The sequence below is a fragment of the Vulpes lagopus genome, chromosome 6 (assembly GCF_018345385.1).
Source record: "Vulpes lagopus strain Blue_001 chromosome 6, ASM1834538v1, whole genome shotgun sequence".
Lineage (NCBI taxonomy): Eukaryota > Metazoa > Chordata > Mammalia > Carnivora > Canidae > Vulpes > Vulpes lagopus.
The window spans coordinates 105,006,902-105,027,797 of record NC_054829.1 but is presented as its reverse complement, the minus strand read 5'-3'; the positions used below and the strand labels follow the sequence as shown (position 1 = coordinate 105,027,797).

Genomic DNA, 20,896 nt, shown 5'->3' with positions numbered 1-20,896 from the left:
CGGTATCAGGGAAATACAAGTCAAAACCACAATGAGATACCACTTCACACCAGTCAGAAAGGCTAAAATTAGCAAGTCAGGAAATGACAGGTGTTGGGAAAGATGCAGAGAAAGAAGAACCCTCATACATTGTTGGTAGGAATGCAAGCTGGTGTAGCCACTCCGGAAAACAGTAAATGGAGTTTCCTCAAAAAGTTGAAAATAGGAATGCCTGGGTGGCTCAGTGGTTGAACGTCTGCCTTTGGCTCAGGGCATGATCCCAGACCCAGGGCATGATCGAATCCCACGTCAGGTTCCCTGCATCGAGCCTGCTTCTCCCTCTGCCTGTGTCTCTGCCTCTCTGTGTGTGTCTCTCATGAATAAATAAATAAAATCTTTTTTTAAAAAAAGTTTAAAATAGAGCTACCCTATGACCTAGCAATGGCACTACTGGGTATTTACCAAAGAGACATCTGCACCTCGATGTTTATAGCAGCAATGTCCACAATAGCCAAACTGTGGAAAGAGCCCAGATGTCCATCGACAGATGAATGGATAAAAAAAAATATGGTAGGTATATACGATGGAATACTACTCAGCCATGAAAAATGAAATTTTGCCATTTACAACATGGATGGAACTTTATGCTAAGTAAAATAAGTCAATCGGAGAAAGACAATTATCATACGATCTCACTCATATGTGGAATTTAAGAAACAAAACAGGATCATAGGAGAAAAGAGTAAAAAAATAAAACAAGATAAAATCAGAAAGGGAGACAAACCAGAAGAGACTCTTAAAAAAAAAAAAAAAAGATTTATCTATATATTTGACAGAGAGAGAGAGAGAGAGAGAGCACAAGCAGGGGGAGTGGCAGGCAGAGGGAGAAAGAGAAGCAGGCTCCCGGCAGGGCAGGGAGCCCTACATGGGGCTTGATCCCAGTACCCTGGAATCATGACCTAAGCTGAAGGCAGACACTTAACTGAGTCTCCCAGGCACTCCAAACCAGAAGAGACTCTTAACCATAGGAAACAAACTGAGGGTCGCTGGATGGGAGAAGGTGGGCAGATGGGATAATGGACATGAAGGAGGGCATGTGCTGTAATGAGCACTGGGTGTTATAGAAGACTGATGAATCATTGACTGCTACCTCTGAAACTAATAATACATTATATGTTAATTGAATTTAAGTAAAATAAAAAATAATAAAATAAAAATAAGAAGATGGAGTAAAACACAAATACATAAAGTTTCATAACACGCATAGGAGACACATCTTAAACATATGTATGAACAAAGAAAGATTGAAAGAAAATTATAAAAAATAGGGGCACTTGGGTGGCTCAGGGGTTGAGCGTCTGCCTTTGGCTCAGGTTGTGATCCCGGGATCCTGGGATCAAGTCCCACATCAGGCTCTATCCTCAGGAAGCCTGCTTCTCCCTCTGGCTGTGTCTGCTTCTCTGTGTGTCTCTCATGAATAAATAAAATATTTTTAAAAATTATAGAAAAATATATGAGTTAGCTACATTAACATAAGACTATATAGATTTTTAGACAAAAAATCACTATCAAACATTTGTGTTTGGGTCAAATGGTCACTACATAATGATGGAAACTTCAATTCACCAGAAAGATCAGACAAATTTTATAAAATTAAAAATATTTTTAAAATTATGAACATAGCGAAAGATACCATACGTAATTTTAAACTATCTATATGATAAGCAGTAACCCAAGCGAGCAAGACTAAATGATATATTAAATAGTTACACAAATGTGTATTGTTTTTAAAGTAAAGAAGTGATAAACACAAAATTCAAAGCAATGGATACCTCTAGAGGGAAGGCACAGGATTGGATAAGGATAGAATACAAAGATAGACTCAGTGGTATTGGTAATAATTTAATGCTTATGTTGGGTTATGCATTCTCAGGACTTTGTTCATTTTATAATGCTGCTCAGTTTACATGTCTGTTTCATATATTCCTTTGATTATAGTATATATAATAAAATGTTAACATGAAAAATGACATGAATCAAGCTTTATGGGGGAAACAAAAAAATGTAAGATATCAAAACCACAACCTCATCAAATTAATGATCTGAGTGTTTTTCCATGGTCTAGTCCTTTTTGAAAGTTTCTTCCGTCATATTTTTTAACTTTCTGAAAGTTTTCTTAAATTTTTTTTTTTTTTTTTTTTTTTTTTTTTATGATAGTCACAGAGAGAGGCAGAGACACAAGCAGGCTCCATGCACCGGGAGCCCGATGTGGGATTCGATCCCGGGTCTCCAGGATCGCGCCCCGGGCCAAAGGCAGGCGCCAAACCGCTGCGCCACCCAGGGATCCCTCTTAAATTGGTTCTTAATCTATCTACAGGTTATGTACTTCAGGTTTATGAGCTTCCTGAAATAACAGGCAAAAGTGTGTGTGTGTGTGTGTGTGTGTGTGTGTGTTGGAGGGGGTGGGAGGGAGGAAAGAGTTCATTCTCTTGGCAAAACTATCTAGAGATAAGCAGTGTGCAGTAGGTAATGGAATGGATTTGGGAAGCAGGAAAACTTGGGTTCGAATGTTGGATTAAATATTCCTTAGTGTGTGATCTTGGTCTAGTTGCTTATATCTCTGAGATTTGATTCCCATATCTATAAAATGAGGATAATAATCCCCATCTCACAGTGTGTGGTACAAGTAAAACAGTATAAAGAGTTTGGCACAGTGCCTGATATAGAACGTATATGCTTTATTACTTTTTATTATAATTTTAATCTGATCCTCAACTGGTCCATGACCCAAAAGATTGAGCAGCATTCTTAGAAGAAATAATTTACCTTGATCCTGTATATTTAGCATTCACTTATCCATTATAAATGAGTAAAATGCACAGGAGCTAAATTTGTTCGCTGTAACAAACAAGCACAGTATTAGATTCTGGGGATAAGAGCTCGCTTTCAAAAGAACAACTAGATTTTAAAAACCTTTTTATCTAAATATAATGTTCATAAAGTACACAAATCCTAAGCGTACAGCTCAATTCATTTTCCCAAAGTGTCCACTCCCTACAACACGGGGCCCAGATCCAGAAATGACATTAGCAGCAACCCAGGCAGCTCCCCTTGCCTCCCCTCTGGTCACTACCCCACTTCTCTAGGCAACCTCTATTCTGACTTCTACCATCAGGGGAGACACTGACTTTTAAAATGAATTAGGAGTTCCTGGGTGGCTCAGTTGGTTAGCGTCTGCCTTTGGCTCAGGTCATGATCTCAGGGTCCTGGGATCGAGCCCCACATTGGGGTCCCTCAGCCAGCAGTTCCCCTGCTTGTTCTGCTGTCAAGTAAATAAATAATATATTTTTAAAAATAAAACAATGAATTAGAATATAGGATGAAATGTATAGGATGTCCTAATGGAAAGTATGTGAGATTTAGAGCTAGGCACACTTTAGTTCCATGCCAGCTGATCCCCGTGAAATGGAGACAGTACTATTTACTAGACTGAACTGCTGTAAGGATTGGGAATAATATGGATCAAAGACCCAGCATGGTAGCTCCCCTCGCTGACTCAGCCTATTTCTTCTTATGACACTAAAAGACCCAGAAGATAGTTGGGGTCCTCATTACCCCTTAAATGAGATAATAGATGCAAGGGCACTTTGAAAAGTTGAACTGTGTTATACAAATATAAAGTGTTATGTGAAAAGATACAGCATGACATGTGCTCTCTGGGCTTAAAGTTGTTAGATAATTTCCTGTCATCTCAGTTAAAATAGTACAACAGTTCTGGGGACTCGGAATTACAGCTGTTCCAACCTATTAACCTGGTCAGACCTTGAGTGCTCTGTTTAGACTGGCGCCCACACTCTGCTGTCAAGAGAAAACCCTTTTTTCTGAGGTGGAGTGACTGCCAACATAAGCACTTAATGGCATATATGAAGGTTCATCCTCATCAGGACATGCCTGAAGAAATGGACTTTATGAAGAGGCGACACCATCTATTAACCAAAGGCAGCTCCTTGGCCTTCAGTGGAGTAGTGGCGTCATGCTGCCTGCTGCGTGGAATTATTTCCACCCTGAAATGGATACAACGTAAGTTGTAAAAACAATTTTTTAAATGGACATAAAACTAAAAGCAGACATTCCATGCTTCAATTATATTTATCACACATGCCTATGTGTGCACATTTCCACCGCTCCTATCCCCAGGGAGGAGAATGCATAATCATGCATTAAATAAAACTACAGAGTGTGAAGGAAAAATAACTAAAGTACAGACCTAACATTTCTAGAGCACCTGATATGTTCCAGAGGCTGTGCATAATCTCATTTAATTCTCAGAACATTCCTGTAAGGGAGGTATTGCTATCTTTATTTTACTAAGAAGAAAATGAGGCTCAGAGACTCAGGTAACTTGTCCATGGTGACACAGCTGGTAACTGGCAGAGCAGAAATATGAATCCAAATCTGACTTGATCCCATGTCTGAGCTCCTAATAATTCATGGCATTGTCCATCAAGATCCATAGTAACCATTGTAGAAGCCCTGATAATTAACAAAACTTACGAGATGTAGCCACCAAAATGGCTATGTCAATCTAAGAACCCCAAAAGCTGTACATAATCTTTCAGAGAACTTATTTTTAAAGCAATATAAACAACTTAGAGTGTAATCAGAGAACAGTGATCCTAAAGGAACCAGATCCCATGTTTTTGAGCCTGAAAACTGGTAATGGTATACCTGAAAAATTGGAGGCTCCTAAGAGTTTTAATATTTGAACTGCTGGCTGTCATTATGTAGTACTGTTAGATATGCCTCGGTATGACACAAGCAGTAGACCTGAAACTAAAGCAAACCAGAAGATAGCTTTCTAAAAGACAGAGGTCTGAGGGTGGCTCCACTGGTTAAACATCTGACTCTTGATTTTGGTTCAGGTCATGACCTCAGGATTGTGGACAGAGTCCCATCCCAGGTTCATGCACTGGACTTGGAGCCTGCTTAAGATTTTCTCTCTTTCTCTCCCTCTGCCCCTTCCCATCCCCTCCCTCCATCTCCCTCTCTTTCCCTCTCTAAAAAAGAGAGATCTGAAAATGGAATGGGCTGCCTTGAGAGGTAAAAAGATTCCCATCAATGGCGGTTTCAACGTAAGTTATAGGACAACTCATCATGGATAATGAAATTAGACTTGAATTGCTTCACGTAACTTGTAACAAATTATATGAACTAAACTCCATAGATGTAGTAACAACTGGATTTTGGACAACCTTGCAAAGAGGCAGCTAGTCAACTGGGTGCCGTGGGGCTAGGACTAGGGCAGGGAGGACTGGCCAAAGATGAGGGAAGAGGTAGGGTTTCCATTGAAAGAGATGCCCTTAAAAAAAAAAAAAAAAAGATCACTGAATCAAGTAAATTCAATCAAGTAAATTTCCTCTAGCTGAAGCTAGTGTCATGATCAAGATAGGTTGGCAGGCAGGATTCCCACCACTTTGAACTAAAGTAATAGAAGTGACCGGTTTTATAGAGAAAAGCATGAAGCAGATACATCATGGAATATGTCAGAAATAAACAGGAGTCTTTATAGCAGTATATCCTCAATTCTGGTACACCTAATGCAAAGCAGTTTCCATGTCTCGAGTATCATGATACTCTAGCATCCTGACAAATTACTTTTGCTTCAAGTAGCCTGATTTTCTCTCACTTATAATTAAGAGTCTTAGTATGTACGTACTTAATATATTGTACATTAAACAAAACAAGGAAAAACAAATAGAAGAGGTTTGGGGAAAGTATTTGTATTTGAGACTTTTAGGCCCATTGTTCCAACAAATTAAGCCTTTCCTCATCCCAACTCTAGGTGTAACTGCTCATCCCATGTGCTCCTATTAGCAGAGAGAATTGGCCAACTTGTGTATGCTCACTAGATTATAAATTTCACATTAACAAAGCTTTTATTTTTTATTGAACCCCTCATTTTTTATATAACTCTTCGTTGAAGACACAGGCAGAGGGAGAAGCAGGCTCCATGCAGGGAGCCCGACATGAGAGTCGATCCCAGGTCTCCAGGATTACACCCTGGGCTGAAGGCTGCATTAAACCACTGAGCCGGGATCCCTAGGTGGCGCAGTGGTTTGGTGCCTGCCTTTGGCCCAGGGCGTGATCCTGGAGACCCGGGATCGAATCCCACGTCGGGCTCCCGGTGCATGGAGCCTGCTTCTCCCCTCTGCCTGTGTCTCTGCCTCTCTCTCTCTTTGTGTGACTATCATAAAAACAAAACAAAACAAAACAAAAAACGCTGAGCCATCCGGGCTGCCCTATACAGATCCCTTTGACCAACTCACTGCCCAGCTACAAGGTGTGGGGCTAGGTGACAGCCTCCAGTTGTTGGCTCTGTCAGGGTTCACATCTCAGCTTTCTAGCCAAGATCCTGCTAATCTCGAGGTGGCCTTGGGCCGAAGACCCGGCAGTGATACAAGGAGCTAGCCATTTCTACCTAACTCCTCCAACAGGCAGTCTCCACAGTCTCCACTCTGGAGTTCCCCATCAGACTGATAGCTACCTTGTCAGCTCTGCGCCACCAAACGCCAGCCTCCCCTGCGTATTAGCCTTGCATGCCTGCTTTACCCCTCATTGGACCATTCTGCACTTCTCCCTCCATGTTAGCATCAACTCCTGGAGAGCCCTGTGGTAAAATCAGACTATTTTGTTTCCAATTTAGCCTATTAATTTAGTTCTTTCTCATTTGCTTAACCTCTGCTGTTAATGATAATGCTTGAAAGGCTTTCCATCAGACTGTGCCATTTTAGTATTAGTGTCCCCAGAAGCACTTTAAGTCCAGGATAAGACAAGATTTTTTTCTTCACATAATACCATGCAACTTTACTAGCAGTTATTTAAATATATTTCATTGTATTTAGTAAATATGCATTTATTTTATTATAAAAACAAAACCTTTGGAGCAGAGACAAAAAAAAAAAAAAAAACCCAACCTTAATAGTGCCATCTTGTGGTATTTAGCAGGAACTGTTCACTACTCAATTGCTGAGGAACAGGGCTTTTGAAGTCTTAACACCTGTCCATCTAGTTTAACCAAGGTTTTAAAATACGGCCAAATAACAAAAAATACAATTAAATTTAAATCAAGCTTTTAAACTTGGTGAGAATATACAGGTTTTGTTTTCCTTTTTCAGAGCCTTTAGGTAGAACAACCTCCTCTCTCCACGTCTCTCATCACTGTAGTACAGACTATTAACTTACTTTTTGTTTGTGGTATTTATCAGCATCTAACATTTCATAACTGTTTTCTACCTTTTGTTTATCTAGCTTTCCTACAAGAACATAAGCTCTGTAAAAACAGAGCCTTTATCCGTCATAATCCTCAGTGCCACTTGGCATATAATAGGTACTTAAAACTTTTTGAATCAATCAATCTTCTTTCTAATAAGTGGACACATATAAATCAGCCTTGGAATTAGAAAAAAAAAAAAATCACCTGAGAGATAACTTTCCTGTAAACTTAAAGATTTTGGAATAAGAACTAACGGAGCCACCAGAGAAGTGATGTTCACAGCCAGTAAGGGAGATCTAAAAGGCCTGGTTAGAAGAAATCAGGCAAAACCAGACTGGTATAGAGAGATTTTTAGGTATGTGTTAATTACTGAAAATGAATGTCTGAAGGGAGTTTTCATCTCACATAACCACATTTCCAACAACTCTGACATAGATAGGCAGCCCGTGCTTGAATACTTACAGGGATACAGAATTGTGACCTCATAAGACCACCAGTCAACTACACTGTGAGACCTTAGACCTACTAACAGCAGCTTAAGAGTCACAAGAATGAATAATTATAGACCGAAGTTCCTATCACCAGTTAATTAAATCACATTTATAAGTGGCCTTCTTGGCGCAGTGGGTAGCATGTCAGTCTCATAAAAGACAAATATAAAAGATATTAATTAGAAAAATTATTTATTTCTGCTCCTTTCATACATCTTATTGTGCAGAAACAGTCTCACACATATCTGAATAATGTACTGTCACACTGTTTAAAGGCAAAGCACCATAGGTAAAGCTGATCAGAGTTCTCAGCTTATGGGATCTCGCTTCCTGATTTTACATTAATTTTTGAAAGTCAGAAATGTCATCTTCACAAAATGTTAAGGGGGCTGTAAGAAATAATCACTTTATTCAATATTATAGTTGTGGAAATGGGAGTATATTTTCTTTAAGAAATGAAAAACTAAGAAGAAAATGCCACTAAACATCATTGGTGTGTCAGTACAGGCCAGCAGGAGAAATACTGTGAGAAATTTGTCTCTTTGATACCAAGAAGACATTCTAGTTCAAGCTTTAATATGATTCCTATTTCTCACGAGATGCTTCTTTTCTGCTGCTTCACTCTTTTTCCATATTTCACATCAGAGGATTGGTACAGCCTTTAAAACTTCATTAACAGGAGCAAATCCAATATCCACGGATTTCTTGTCAAAAGGCATTTTTAACCCATCAGGTAGCCCCTGTAGGAATAAAATTCATAAACATAAAAAGTGAAAAGTAAGCAACATTTCAAAGCGCCCCAGTTTTATGATGAATCAAATGACAATCTGAAAATATAATTGTGTGATTTCTTATGGTTTTATTTCGTATCCTGCCTCCCTAATAAATATACACATTACTAGGCTTCAGTTCCATTCCCCCTTCCTTTTAAGGACAGAGTTACAAACCAACATGTCCCAAACCCACAAGTAGATGAAAAGAGACTCACAAATCAGCAAGGGCAGTTAAAAAGCTAAGCCATCAACCAGGATTTAAAGTGCAAGCACGCAGCTAGGTTATCTATTTCCTCAAATCACAGAATTAACAACAAAATGAAGAAGGGGAAGGAAAGAAAAGAACAACAGGCAAACGATATTAACAAGGAGAAATAGCAGGTGACACGAAGGAAATCAACTAAAAAACTGAAAAGCGTTGCTGTGTCTAATTAAGTACACATGTAAAAGGACCCTAAGTCAAGAAGGAAAAATCAGGCTTAATGTTCAGTGTCCAGCAATTAATAGTTATCAAATAATAAATATTTACTAAATACAAATGTAAATGTTACAGGAACAATAAAACAAACACTTTAAAAAGTGGCCTATCAAAAAGGATTAAGTTTTTTTAGTACATGTAGAATTTAATTTCAATTATACAGAAAAATCAGGTATTTGCATTCTCCTAGTCCCTATATGACATTAAGTAAAGTGTCATTATTTTCTTACATTTATTTTTCATTCCCCCCGCCCTTTAGAATTTCTTCTCTGAACTGATCCTATGATCTTAGGACCTATTCAGGAGCACCCTAGCTTTTCTCATCAAGTTTAATAAACACTACCTCAGACTGCTAAAAAGGCAATTTTTGCCACTCTGACTGAAACAGGCCTTTTGGGGGTGCCTGGCTGACTCAGTCAGTTAAGCATCCAGAAATTGGTTTCAGCTCAAGTCTTGATCTTAGGGTTGCGGGATTACCCTGAGTCTTGGGCTCACGCTCAGCATGGAATGTGCTTGAGAATCTCTCTCCTTCTCTGTCCTTCCCCCCACTCTCTCAAATGAATAAATAAATCTTTAAAAATAAATAAACAGAAAATAAAATAGGCCTTTTGTCCTCATTTGCATAATATCTATTCAACAGACTATTTATACAGCTTTATAACAGCCTTGCCTAAAAGTGGAAACCTATCCCTCCACTCCCAACCACTTTGCCTAGTTTTAGGACATCATATCACGACATAGCATGCCATCTTTAATTTCTTTAATTTTTACAATTCTGTGTTTAGATCAAAACTACCCTAATAGTGAAAAATAAAGAGAATCGAATGACCACATTTTTCAGAAGAACCAAGTACAAATTTGTACCAAAGTGCTCCACCCAGTATCCAAATGTTATTTCTTTAAACCTGTGCACATTTTTTAAAAAGATTTTTATTTATTTATTCATGAGAGACAGAGAGAGAGGCAGAGACACAGAGGGAGAAGCAGGCTCTTCGCAGGGAGCCCGATGTGGGACTCGATCTCGTGACCGGGATCATGCCCTGAGCCAAAGGCAGACACTCAACCGCTGAGCCACCCAGGTGTCCCAAACCTGTGCATATTTAAAAGGTACCTAACATACACACAATTCCACATAGATTATCTTATGAATTACATTAGAAAAATTTTATTTTCAAAATGAAAACTGCTTTTCTGTAACTTTGTATTAGTACCATAAAAATATTAGGCACTAAAATTTGATTTTTCATTTTAAATATACTGTCGTATATGCAAATAGTCAACGGTCATTCATTTTATTAGTGTCCATGATTCTACAAAAGATAAGGCATCAAATAAAGCCAGGCTTTGATTTGTAAAATTATATCTGTAGGGGAGACATTAGGTCTCTAAAAAAGCATAAATCAGAAAATATGAAACTGATAGTACCAATTCATTCCTATTGTTTCTTCCTTTTTAAAGATTCCTCTTATTTAAAGGTATCAAACTTTTTGTGAAAGACTTCAACCCTGGATGTTATCATGATGAAATCTCATAGCATAGCCACCCTTTATCTCCGATGCTAGCAACTTATTTGGTTTGAAAACACACTTTGTTACTGGTGTTTTTTAATGTCTTTTTGTTATTGTTGTTCCACTTATTATGCATCAAATTATTTATATATGTTGAAACATCAAAGATAACTTGTGTGCAAGAAGACAGACATATCCCCTTCTTGCTGGTGGTACTAACCACGGTCCTTTTGAGTGTAACACCAAGGCCCACAGACATGGGTCATCACCTTTTCTGGGGCTTGCAAATATTCCAGAAAATACAATACTGTTGCTTCCCTTTCTTTTCTAAAGTTGTCCATTGTTTCTTGCCACTCCACACCCAAAGTACCAGGCTTTAGGAGGTGCAGATGAGAAATCATATCAAACAAGAAACCGTAAGTTCCTTCCTCTTAAAAATTTAAATCCTAGATTTAGCTGCATGACAATTTACAGGAAGAAATAGTTACCTGTTTAGATCACTGTTCTGTTTGGATTACATCTAAATATAATTTACATCTGGGAGATTATATTAAAGGGGAATATACCCTATTTCCTAGTGTTCACTTAGTCAGCAATTTGTAGACGCTGGTCTACAAATGGGGACAAGAAGACAAATACTGACATAAATAATGGAAACCGTAAGATGGAGGCAATCCAGGGAGTTAAGCACTTTCTACATCTTCTAAAAGCAGTAGATAGCTCTATTATCCTACAAGTCAAATGCCTGAGCTATAAAGAAAAGCACTCATATGCCTAAGGAGAGGACCTAAAACCGTAAGGAAGAATGAGAAGCTTGGTAGAATAAAAATAAATCTGGTTCTATGGGCAAAACCAGCCCACTCCTGTTCTGCTCTATGCCTCCAAAGGGTCCATGTGTTTTGGTTAACTTGTAGTAGCCTTTTGAACTCTCTGGGAGCCTCCCCTTCTCTTGTTTTGCTATGGAAAATTTCAGCCTCTTCCACACCAATACACCTTTTCCAATAGGGGCAGAAAAAAAAGAGGAACAAAAAGAGGACACTGAAGTACCTAATTCTTCATACAATTTAGCCAAAGGCCAAAACTATTTTCCCCAGACAAAAATAAGAGCCACCAGTAAAGGAGTCTGAAGGAACATTACGGCCACAGATATTCAGCTGATAAAGAACACTGCTCTCTTTTCCCACCCTGCTAAGATGCAACCATTAACTGCAGGATAAGTACTTCTGACGTTCCAGGGGAAGTCTGCCCATTCCACTTCAGATGTGTTACAGACCAGACCATGGACACATGCAGCCACAGAACAGGTGAACTGTGAAACTCATACACATTCCTACATTCCCTTTTAATGTCTCTTATAATAAAATAGGGAGTATCAGTTCTAAGAAATCAGTATAGTTGACACTTGATGTTTAACATATTCCCTAAGAAATGAATTTACTAAGAGCCAATTTTTGTATGGTATGTCTGCCCAAAGTTCCTGCAGTTACTAATACATCCATAGGTGAAATCAGAATATAGGGAAATGTGATCAGACTTGTCCACATATCAAATTAACAATCTCAAATGGAATTATAAAAGTTGACATAAAATCGTATATTAGGCCTGGAAACATAAATTCCTTCCCTTAAAAATTTAAATCCTAGGATTAGATATATATATGAAATCCTTTTCCTGTATTTTTGGAGAGGTAGTAACTCCCTTCCTGTCCAAGGCTTAATGGGTTTTCCTCATATCAGTGTTCAAAGAGCACAAATAATTAATGCCTTGAAAATACTCCCTACTATCACTATTACTACTGGAATTCTGAATGTTATAGATTAACGAAACAATATCTCCAGTCAGTGGTCAGTGATATTATAGCAAAATAACAGTATGGAGATAATACTCAGAAAGAAATACCGGTCTCAATTTTACTATTAACCATAGCTATAACCTTGAGCAAGTCACAAATATTAAATCTCCCATGATTTCATGTGATCCAAGTAATTATTTTACCAACTTGCAATGGAAGTTAAATTACGGACTATACAAAGTTCTTAATAACTTACGGCAGTTTCATTCTCATGAATACTCTAGCCATGAAAAAACTCAATAGGACACAGACGAATCCAATGAATAGAAGAAGAAATCTATTGAGTTTTGGAATGTTTGGTGCATTCGATCGGTCCAGGATTATGAAACCTAAACCTCCCATTGTAAACAGGAAGCTGGATGCAAGTCCTTCCATAATATACTGTCCATTTACTCTGAAAAAGAAAGACCACAGCAAAACAATAAATGAAAATTCCCAGAAAAATAAAACTTGTTTTTAGATTGAAATTCCTATTTCTGCTAAAATATTTTGGTGCTAATTTTTTATTCTTACCCTTACAACTATTTAATCAAATTTCTGTGTATTTGTGTCAACAAAATTTATTGAGGGCCTATTACGTATCAAGCACTATTCTATGTCCTGGGGATGCAACAACGAAAGTCTGTGTCTTCATGGAGCTTTTGTTCAAAAAGTTTTAAAGCCTCAACTAATATAACTGTCTATGTAAAATTAATGCTGAGATTTTATTAGCTTAAAAAGCCAGTGTATGTGTATGAACCCTTTACCCAGAACTTTTGTTTAGCTTTTAAAAATTATGGTATTTAAATTTCCATTATCAATTTCATATTTTGAATTGGTTAGAAATTTTTTTTTCTTTTGGGTTAGAAATGTTTCTAGAAGTTTTATAAGAATTAATAAACTTGGGGCAGCCCCGGTGGCGCAGCGGTTTAGTGCCGCCTGCAGCCTGGGGTGTGATCCTGGAGACCCTGGATCGAGTCCCACGTCAGGCTCTCTGCATGGAGCCTGCTTCTCCCTCTGCCTGTGTCTCTGCCTCTCATTCTCTCTCTGTGTCTCTATGAATAAATAAATAAAATCTTTAAAAAAAAAAAATTATTAATAAACCTCTTGGGGTGCCTTGGTGGCTCAGCTGATTAAACATCCGACTCAGGTCATGATCTCATGAGTTATCTCGGATCGAGCCCTACATGGGGCCCCACACCCAGCAGAGTCTGCTTGAAGATTCTCTCCCTCTACCTGCCTCACTTACGTGTGTGCATGCACGCAAATATTGAAAAATCAATCAATAAAGGGAAAATTTTTAAAGTGCATACATGTGCTAAGATCGATACATAAATCTTTTTTAAAAAATAAATAAACCTCTTGTTTCAAAGAGAAAATTTTAAAAGCAAGCATTTTTACCTAGAGCTTCATGAATCCCACAAGGATCTCTAAAAATCTATAAATCATTAAAATTCTATATAAACTTTTTATATATATGTGTATCCAATTTTTCTGGGAATAGAGAGCTTTGAAAATTGTGAGCTCACGGATCCCCAAAGAGCAAATTCCTCTGTTAAAGGGATAATTTATACATAGGTATATGTAACAAAGGTATGTATTTTTTGTTAGCTAATTGCGTTAAGTGAAAACACAATATATGCACTAGGCTCAAAATCCCAACCGTGCCAACGATGGCACTATGGAGGGTTCCCCTACCAAGATCTCCTATCATCTAGATTCCCTATACTCCTGGAGAATCACAATAATCTTTTCAGGAAAATTCTACACATGGGATAGCATTAAAATAAGTGTAAATGCAAATATATAGCTATGTTTGGCAGGCAGTTACCAAGTGGATTTTAGAAAGCAATACGATAAGCACTGCTCTGATGAACCAAACCACACTGCAATGGTGTTTCGGTACTGAAATGAAACATCCAAGTCTCAAAAAGTTATTTTATCTAAGAATATAGCCTGGGGATCCACAGATTTTTTTTTTCTTAAATGGCCAGATAGTACATGTCTTAGGCTTGCAGGCCACATGGTTTGTGTCACACTTACTTACCACTGTAGCTTGAAAGCAGCCACAGACAGTATATATAAATAAATGGGCATGCCTCATTCCAATAAAACATTACTTACAAATAAACAGGTACACGCAGTTTGTTGATCCCCAGAACAGTCTAAATGTACTTATACCAACATCTTCCTTCAAATAAGTGATCGTGTAAATCACTGTCAAGTATTTTATTTCCTAATACAAGTAACATACTTGAAATCTTGCCCACTTCCTGCCATCTCTGAATCTAGCATTTTAAAACAGCTATTATCTAAATGCAGATGATCCATAGGTTTCACTGTATTTTTAAAAAACACTCATAGCCCAGCAACCTTCCTTCCCACCAAATCATTCAGAAAGGTAACTGTTACCTGTAGGCCAAGAAAGCTACTGGTCTCTGATGTCCATGTTCATCAGTCATAGAACCAACACTTGGAGGTTCAACAATAACATCATAAATTATTCCTACATGAAAGACAAGAGTATAGATGAGACTGGATTCCTAACTTTTAAAAAGGATCAGAATTTTCTGTTTTGTCTCTAAAGCTTCATTTATATTTAAATAGGACTGCTGTGATATACTATCATAATCAAGTGAAGCCCAGCTACTTTCCTAAACTTTAGCTAAACCATTCAAAAATTCAACTCACTATTTTAAAATATTATGTCTAAAAGAGATATTTCATAAAAGAAATTCATTCAGTAACTGTTTCTAATACTCAAGAATTACTCCACAATAAAGATTTAATATTAAAGGCTGTATTTTAGTTCAAGAAAATATTCCATATATGCTTGGATGTTTTTATCAATTGAGAGGTAACCAGAGAAATTTTCTTGCTTATATATAAAAGGAGACATTTTTCAATCATACCCATAGGCAGACAAGCAATTCTAGAGATTTGTGTTCATTAATGTTATGCCCATCACTTAAGTCACAATGTCACTATGATTATTAGTACTAATGTCCATCAACGTTGTTTTTCCAATCTCCCACAGCCAACATCTATTCTTCACCTTTTCTACCATTCTCCAAAACATCATTTCCAGCTTTTCTTAAGCATAGTAAGACTGTGTCTCCCTCACCTTTGGCTAACAAAGCAATCACATAGGAATTCCGACAAACTGGCATCTGCATCCATCCTTACCTTCCTTCCTTCCAGCTACAAAAAAGAGTCCCTCCTCCTATCAAAGTGGGATTCCTTCTGCAATTATCAGGACTCCTTACCCTACTGCCTTGTCAGAGATTTTGATCGTTGGCTACCTCCCTTCCTATATTTTCAATCTCTCCTTTCCCACATCCTCCTTCCCTTGACCCCAGACCCTCCTAGTTAACATCCTATTTCTATGCTTCCTTTTTGAAACAAAGTCAGACTTCCTTCTGTGAAAAAAAAAAAAAGCAAACTTTTCTCCCCTTCTTCACTTAGCCTTCATTCTTCAGCTCACTCCAACCTAGCATCAGCTGCCACTGATCTTACTCTTACTAAAGTTGCCAATAATCTCTATGTTGCCAAATTCAACAGACATTTTTCAGTTATCTTAGGAGGCTTCCCAGTGCCACTAAATCCAGTTTACTAAATCCATTTTTTTTGGGGGGGGGGGTGGACTGGTTTTTGTGACACTCCTATCCATGTTTTGTTACATCTCTAGCAGGGTCTCCTCTCCACTAAACACTGGGCGTGCCTCAGGGTTGATCCACTGTCCTTTTTCTACATTCTCTCCCGAATTGAACTTAGCCCTTTCCAGGGTTTTCAATTCCATGTGCTAATGATTAATGATGGCCAATGTGCCAATATCTATCAAATAACATTAGCATCAGTAGAATTAGATGTAAGCTAAGAACAGGGACTTCCTCTATATTCTTCAATATCTGGCTTATGAGAGGATTTCAAAAAATATGTTACTAACCAACTTTCAGCAAGCCTTCTTTTCTCAATTCCAGACTCATTATCTGCAAACTTGACATATCCCAAAGTGACCTCTTGTTCACCAATCCCCATCAAAAAACCCTACATATCTTCAATCTCAAAAAACGACCCTTCCAATCTACTCAGATGCTAAAAGATTCCTTCACGCTTCATTCTCCCCAATCAATCCATACATCCAATCAATGTATCAAGACCCACCGAATCTACTTCCCAACTATCTTTCATATTTTCCTTCATCTCTGCTGCCACCAACATAGTTGTCTCAATTAACTACAAAAACCCACCTAATTGGTCTCTTGGTTCCATATTTGTCCATTCTTTTCCCTCTCCCTAGTATTTCCTTTCCACCAATCCCAACTCCCACTATCTTCTCGTAACTTCTTGTTCTTTCCCTCCAACGAATGGAATTAATTTCTATTAATTTGTAATGGAAAAAATAATGGAGCGGAAAAAAGACTTCTGTGACATTTAACGTGTCTCACCCAGAACATTACAAGCTTCAGGAGGGCAGCGTCTTTATGTTTCGTTGACTAGTCCCCAATACCTAGTGCCCGGAACTTAACAGGTGCTCAATGCAGTTTGCTGAATATTTCTCAACAATAAATATTATTTATTTATAGATGTACACCCACAGTTTCTAGAAGAGACTCCTTTCCAGTGGCAAAACCGATTCTTTCTATGAGATAATTCATGGCCTTAGCCACTAAAAGGTGTCCTTTGCAATCTGCCCCTGGGGTTGGAGCGGAGAATCTCCCCATTACAACAATCAACAAGAATTAAGTGGACAAAAGGAAAACTGTGAGGCTTCTGACAAAGACTCAGGCTCCAAGGGGAGGTAAGGGTTAGGAGAAAGAGACTAGCAGATGATCAAAGCAGAGGAAGCCTCTATTATTATTTTTTTAAATCACATGTATTTTAAATTTCATTTGTTCAATACAGTACCTATTAATGTGCCAAGCAAGTGTTAATATTAATGCTAGGATCTATCTTACCAATATAAAAAATATTTAAAATATATCTTATTTAAATGAGTACAGATTAACTATCATTATTCTAGATTGGAGGTTAGGTGGTGGATTCAAAGATGCATTTTAGTCCCAAGCTCTTATAGTTTCGGTCTTCCCTCTTCGGTACCAACTCTTTTCACATCTACGAAAATAAAGTGTCTGTGGCTATTCCCTTAAACACGGAACCCCATCTCTGGCTGTCCCTAATCTGTAAAGTCTCCATTTTATAACTTCCAGATTAAGTACTCTGAACTTTAAGTACTTCCGAAAATCTGAAAAGTACAGAAGAACCGACTTGAGTATACGGTGAAATCTGCGGGGCTTTGAAAGGGTGCTGGCTGGAAGACTGTGGCCGGATTGCCAACTCATCACTATACAAAACAACGCCCTCTTTTGCAACTTTTTATTTTGGGGGGGGGAGAAAAAATTTAAAGAAATTAAAACAGGGTAAGACATTCTGGAGTGTTTAATGGAACTGCTATTTTCCTCTAATTCTTTACATTCTCGACTTCTGCCTTTTGAAACGCAAATACCTTCTGCGAATCTAACTCCAATCTCAAATAGTGATCAAAACCGTGGACTCGGAAGATTCCATTGATATTTATTGTTGATGGGGGGGGGGTAAAAGCAACACCTGGTCCTTAGGTGTGAGCCAACGAACCTGAGGATGCCAAGTCTCTTCCAACGTTCCAGGGACTGTGGACAAAGATAAGGTAAAAGTCCCTAGCCCCTTTTGACCAACCATGGAAGTAGAACGGACAAGACTAGTCTCCTCCAGGATCTTGGTTAAGAACAACTTACGGCGGGCGATAACGAGAGCGACGATCTGGGCTTTAAACTACTTAATCGATTCGGATCCCTAGGCTCAGAGGCTCGAGGTGCGGAAAGGCAACGGGCGTGAGAACCGTGAGAACGAGGGGCCTCTCGGCATACACAACGGGGCGTGAGGGCAAATAAAACCCTTGGGCCGTTAATACTTGAGACCCCAGAAGTTCCCTCCACCCTCCGAAAAGATCGAGAGCACAGTGATGCTTCCCCCGGGGCTGAGAGCGGGACAGACTCCCTCCGGGGCGGGCCGGCTCTCCGCGTCTCAGCGCCTCTCGGGCCCGAGCCAGCCCGAGTTACCTCCGGTGATGAGGAAGTAAGACACCACCACCAGAGCGTACACCGTCATGGCCGACGGCATGTGCACCCAGGGCGGCTTCTTCAGCTTCAGGTTGGGGCATTCGAGCACTAAGAACGGGACGCGGTACAAGGTCTCCATGTTGGTGGCGGCAGGGGTTTCTCTCCCGACCTCAAGCCCCACGCGCCGCCCGGAAACAGGCCCGCCCCTCCCGGTCGACGGCGCGTGCGCGGGGAAGAGGCTGGCAGGTCCGCAACTCTAGAAGGCAGTTTTGTCTAACTATCAGAAAAAGAAGAAACTATGAAGAACAGATAAGCAACGGGATTTTAAGCTATGTGTTCTTAAGCTCTGCGGAACATGAATTTGAATAAGGAGCTCAAGCCTTGCCAACGATTAGGAGGATGATTTATGTACCTTCCAGGACCTGCGGGGCGTCAGACGTGGCCAAGCGGGAGAAGCAGAGGGGAGCGAATCTCTCTGAGCCCCGCCCACTCGCCGGTGCTGGAAGCTGATTGGGCGCGGGCGCTCTAGGTTCCCAGAGCAGGAGGATGAATGGGAACGTTTGGAAGGGTCTGCCTTTTCTCTTTTCTTTCTTTCTTTTTCTTTTCTTTTTTTTTCTTTTCTTTTCTTTTCTTTTCTTTTCTTTTCTTTTCTTTTCTTTTCTTTTCTTTTCTTTTCTTTCCTTTCCTTTCCTTTCCGTCTTTTCTTCCTTTCTTTCCTTTCTTTCATTTATTTATTTATTTATTTATTTTATTTATTGGGGGGGGGGGTCTGCATTTTCTATTAGCGGTTTTTTCAAGAGCCCGAGAAAGCCCTAGTTGCTAAACTTTTACTTCCCGATGTAGTTGTGGAGACAGTAAAAATAACGATTGCTATTAATAATTACTGAAACAATATCAAGAATTTTGAGATATCAAGTCCAGATGCGTCAAAAACCTCGAGGACGTCTCCCCGGCACGCCTAAAGCTGATACGCTTTGACGTGACCAAAATACTATTTTAAATAATACGTGTTCTTCCCTCCACTTTGCTTCTCCCACAGTCATCCCTATCTTCATAAATGGTAAAATCTTTGTGACCGAAAATCTTGAAATCATCCTGGTTTCTTTCTCTCTTAAAACTCCCATCTCCAAAATATGAGCAATAATGAAGTGGGTTTACAGCTGAACCAGTATTTATACACAGAAAGTTTCTCTGGGTATTGCAAAGCAGAATATTTCTGACGTTCCCATAATTGTATAGGTAAGAAAAACTTTAGAACAATTAAAAATAGGTTGCCTTGAAAAAATAAGGAAAAACATAGAAATGAAAAGTTTTAAGCTCTCTTTATAGCTTCAGGAGGGAAACTAACATTAATTAACCCCTGCTTGGCATATACTGTGTTAAATGATCTACACTGGTTCTTATTTTTTTTTTTTTATTTTTTATTTATGATAGTCACAGAGAGAGAGAGAGGCAGAGACACAGGCAGAGGGAGAAGCAGGCTCCATGCACCGGGAGCCTGGTGTGGGATTCGATCCCGGGTCTCCAGGATCGCGCCCTGGGCCAAAGGCAGGCGCCAAACCGCTGCGCCACCCAGGGATCCCTACACTGGTTCTTATTTAATCTTCATGACACCTCTATTAGGTAAATACTATTAAATACTATTATTAGCATTTTACATATGACAAAACTGAAGCTTGAGAAATGAGACTTAAGAAGTATAGTATAGTCTGTGATGGGATGAGACCTGAAGGCACTTGCTGTGAATGGAAATATGACTGGAGATGTTTAAGAGGAGAAGGCTACACATTCAGACAAACTTCTCTAGTAACAAACTATAGAAAGGATCCCTGAAAGTATAATCTTGAGATGTTTAAGATGGGACAAGTTTAACCTTCTTCCTTTGTATTTTAGGACCAAATAATCCTATATGTGTTGTGGGGAAAAAACCTAAAAACTTTAAACATATACATTTTGTAGTAAAGAATAAAACCACCTAGTCAGAGCTTCACATTCATCTCTGTATTGAATTATTACTGTCGTATTTTTACTCTGTTCCAAAATGTGAGTTTGTTTCAGAAGCCAATTCATTATTATTTTTAACATCTTAAAACCTGAAATATGTTCCAACTTGGATTTGTAATATTCTATAAGCCAAGTATTTTTTTTTTAAATTTTTTTTATTTATTTATGATAGTCACAGAGAGAGAGAGAGAGGGGCAGAGACACAGGCGGAGGGAGAAGCAGGCTCCATGCACCGGGAGCCCGATGTGGGATTCGATCTCGGGTCTCCAGGATCGCGCCCTGGGCCAAAGGCAGGCGCCAAACCACTGCGCCACCCAGGGATCCCAATAAGCCAAGTATTTTTTTAAAAAAAACCTTTTATGAATAAAAATGTATATGTTTTCATCTGTATTTCATCTGTATTTCATCTGTTTTCATCTGTATTTCTGCAGAATATGTTTTGGTGAAACACAACATAAACT

General features: G+C 38.9%; 1 protein-coding gene and 1 pseudogene across 1 annotated transcript; both read right to left on the bottom strand.

The window, feature by feature from the left end:
* Nucleotides 1-7,918: 7,918 nt before the first annotated feature.
* On the bottom strand, nucleotides 7,919-18,638 carry OSTC (oligosaccharyltransferase complex non-catalytic subunit). The gene is made up of 4 exons (XM_041760163.1): nucleotides 18,432-18,638; nucleotides 14,746-14,839; nucleotides 12,551-12,748; nucleotides 7,919-8,483 (listed from the first exon to the last, which is right to left on the bottom strand). Exons 1-4 carry the CDS (start codon nucleotides 18,568-18,570, stop codon nucleotides 8,465-8,467), a joined length of 450 nt encoding a protein of 149 aa, XP_041616097.1. The 5' UTR covers nucleotides 18,571-18,638; the 3' UTR covers nucleotides 7,919-8,464.
* Nucleotides 18,639-20,187: 1,549 nt separating this feature from the next.
* Nucleotides 20,188-20,276, bottom strand: LOC121494121 (annotated as a pseudogene).
* Nucleotides 20,277-20,896: the final 620 nt, after the last annotated feature.

Excerpts from the sequence above, each read along its gene's own strand:
- OSTC (XM_041760163.1), bottom strand. The coding sequence starts at position 18,570 with ATGGAGACCTTGTACCGCGTCCCGTTCTTAGTGCTCGAATGCCCCAAC. Across the intron at positions 14,840-18,431 it reads TTACTTCCTCATCACCGGAG|GAATAATTTATGATGTTATT; the intron begins GTAACTCGGGCT and ends TCTTTCATGTAG. Across the intron at positions 12,749-14,745 it reads GTAGCTTTCTTGGCCTACAG|AGTAAATGGACAGTATATTA; the intron begins GTAACAGTTACC and ends TTTCTTTTTCAG.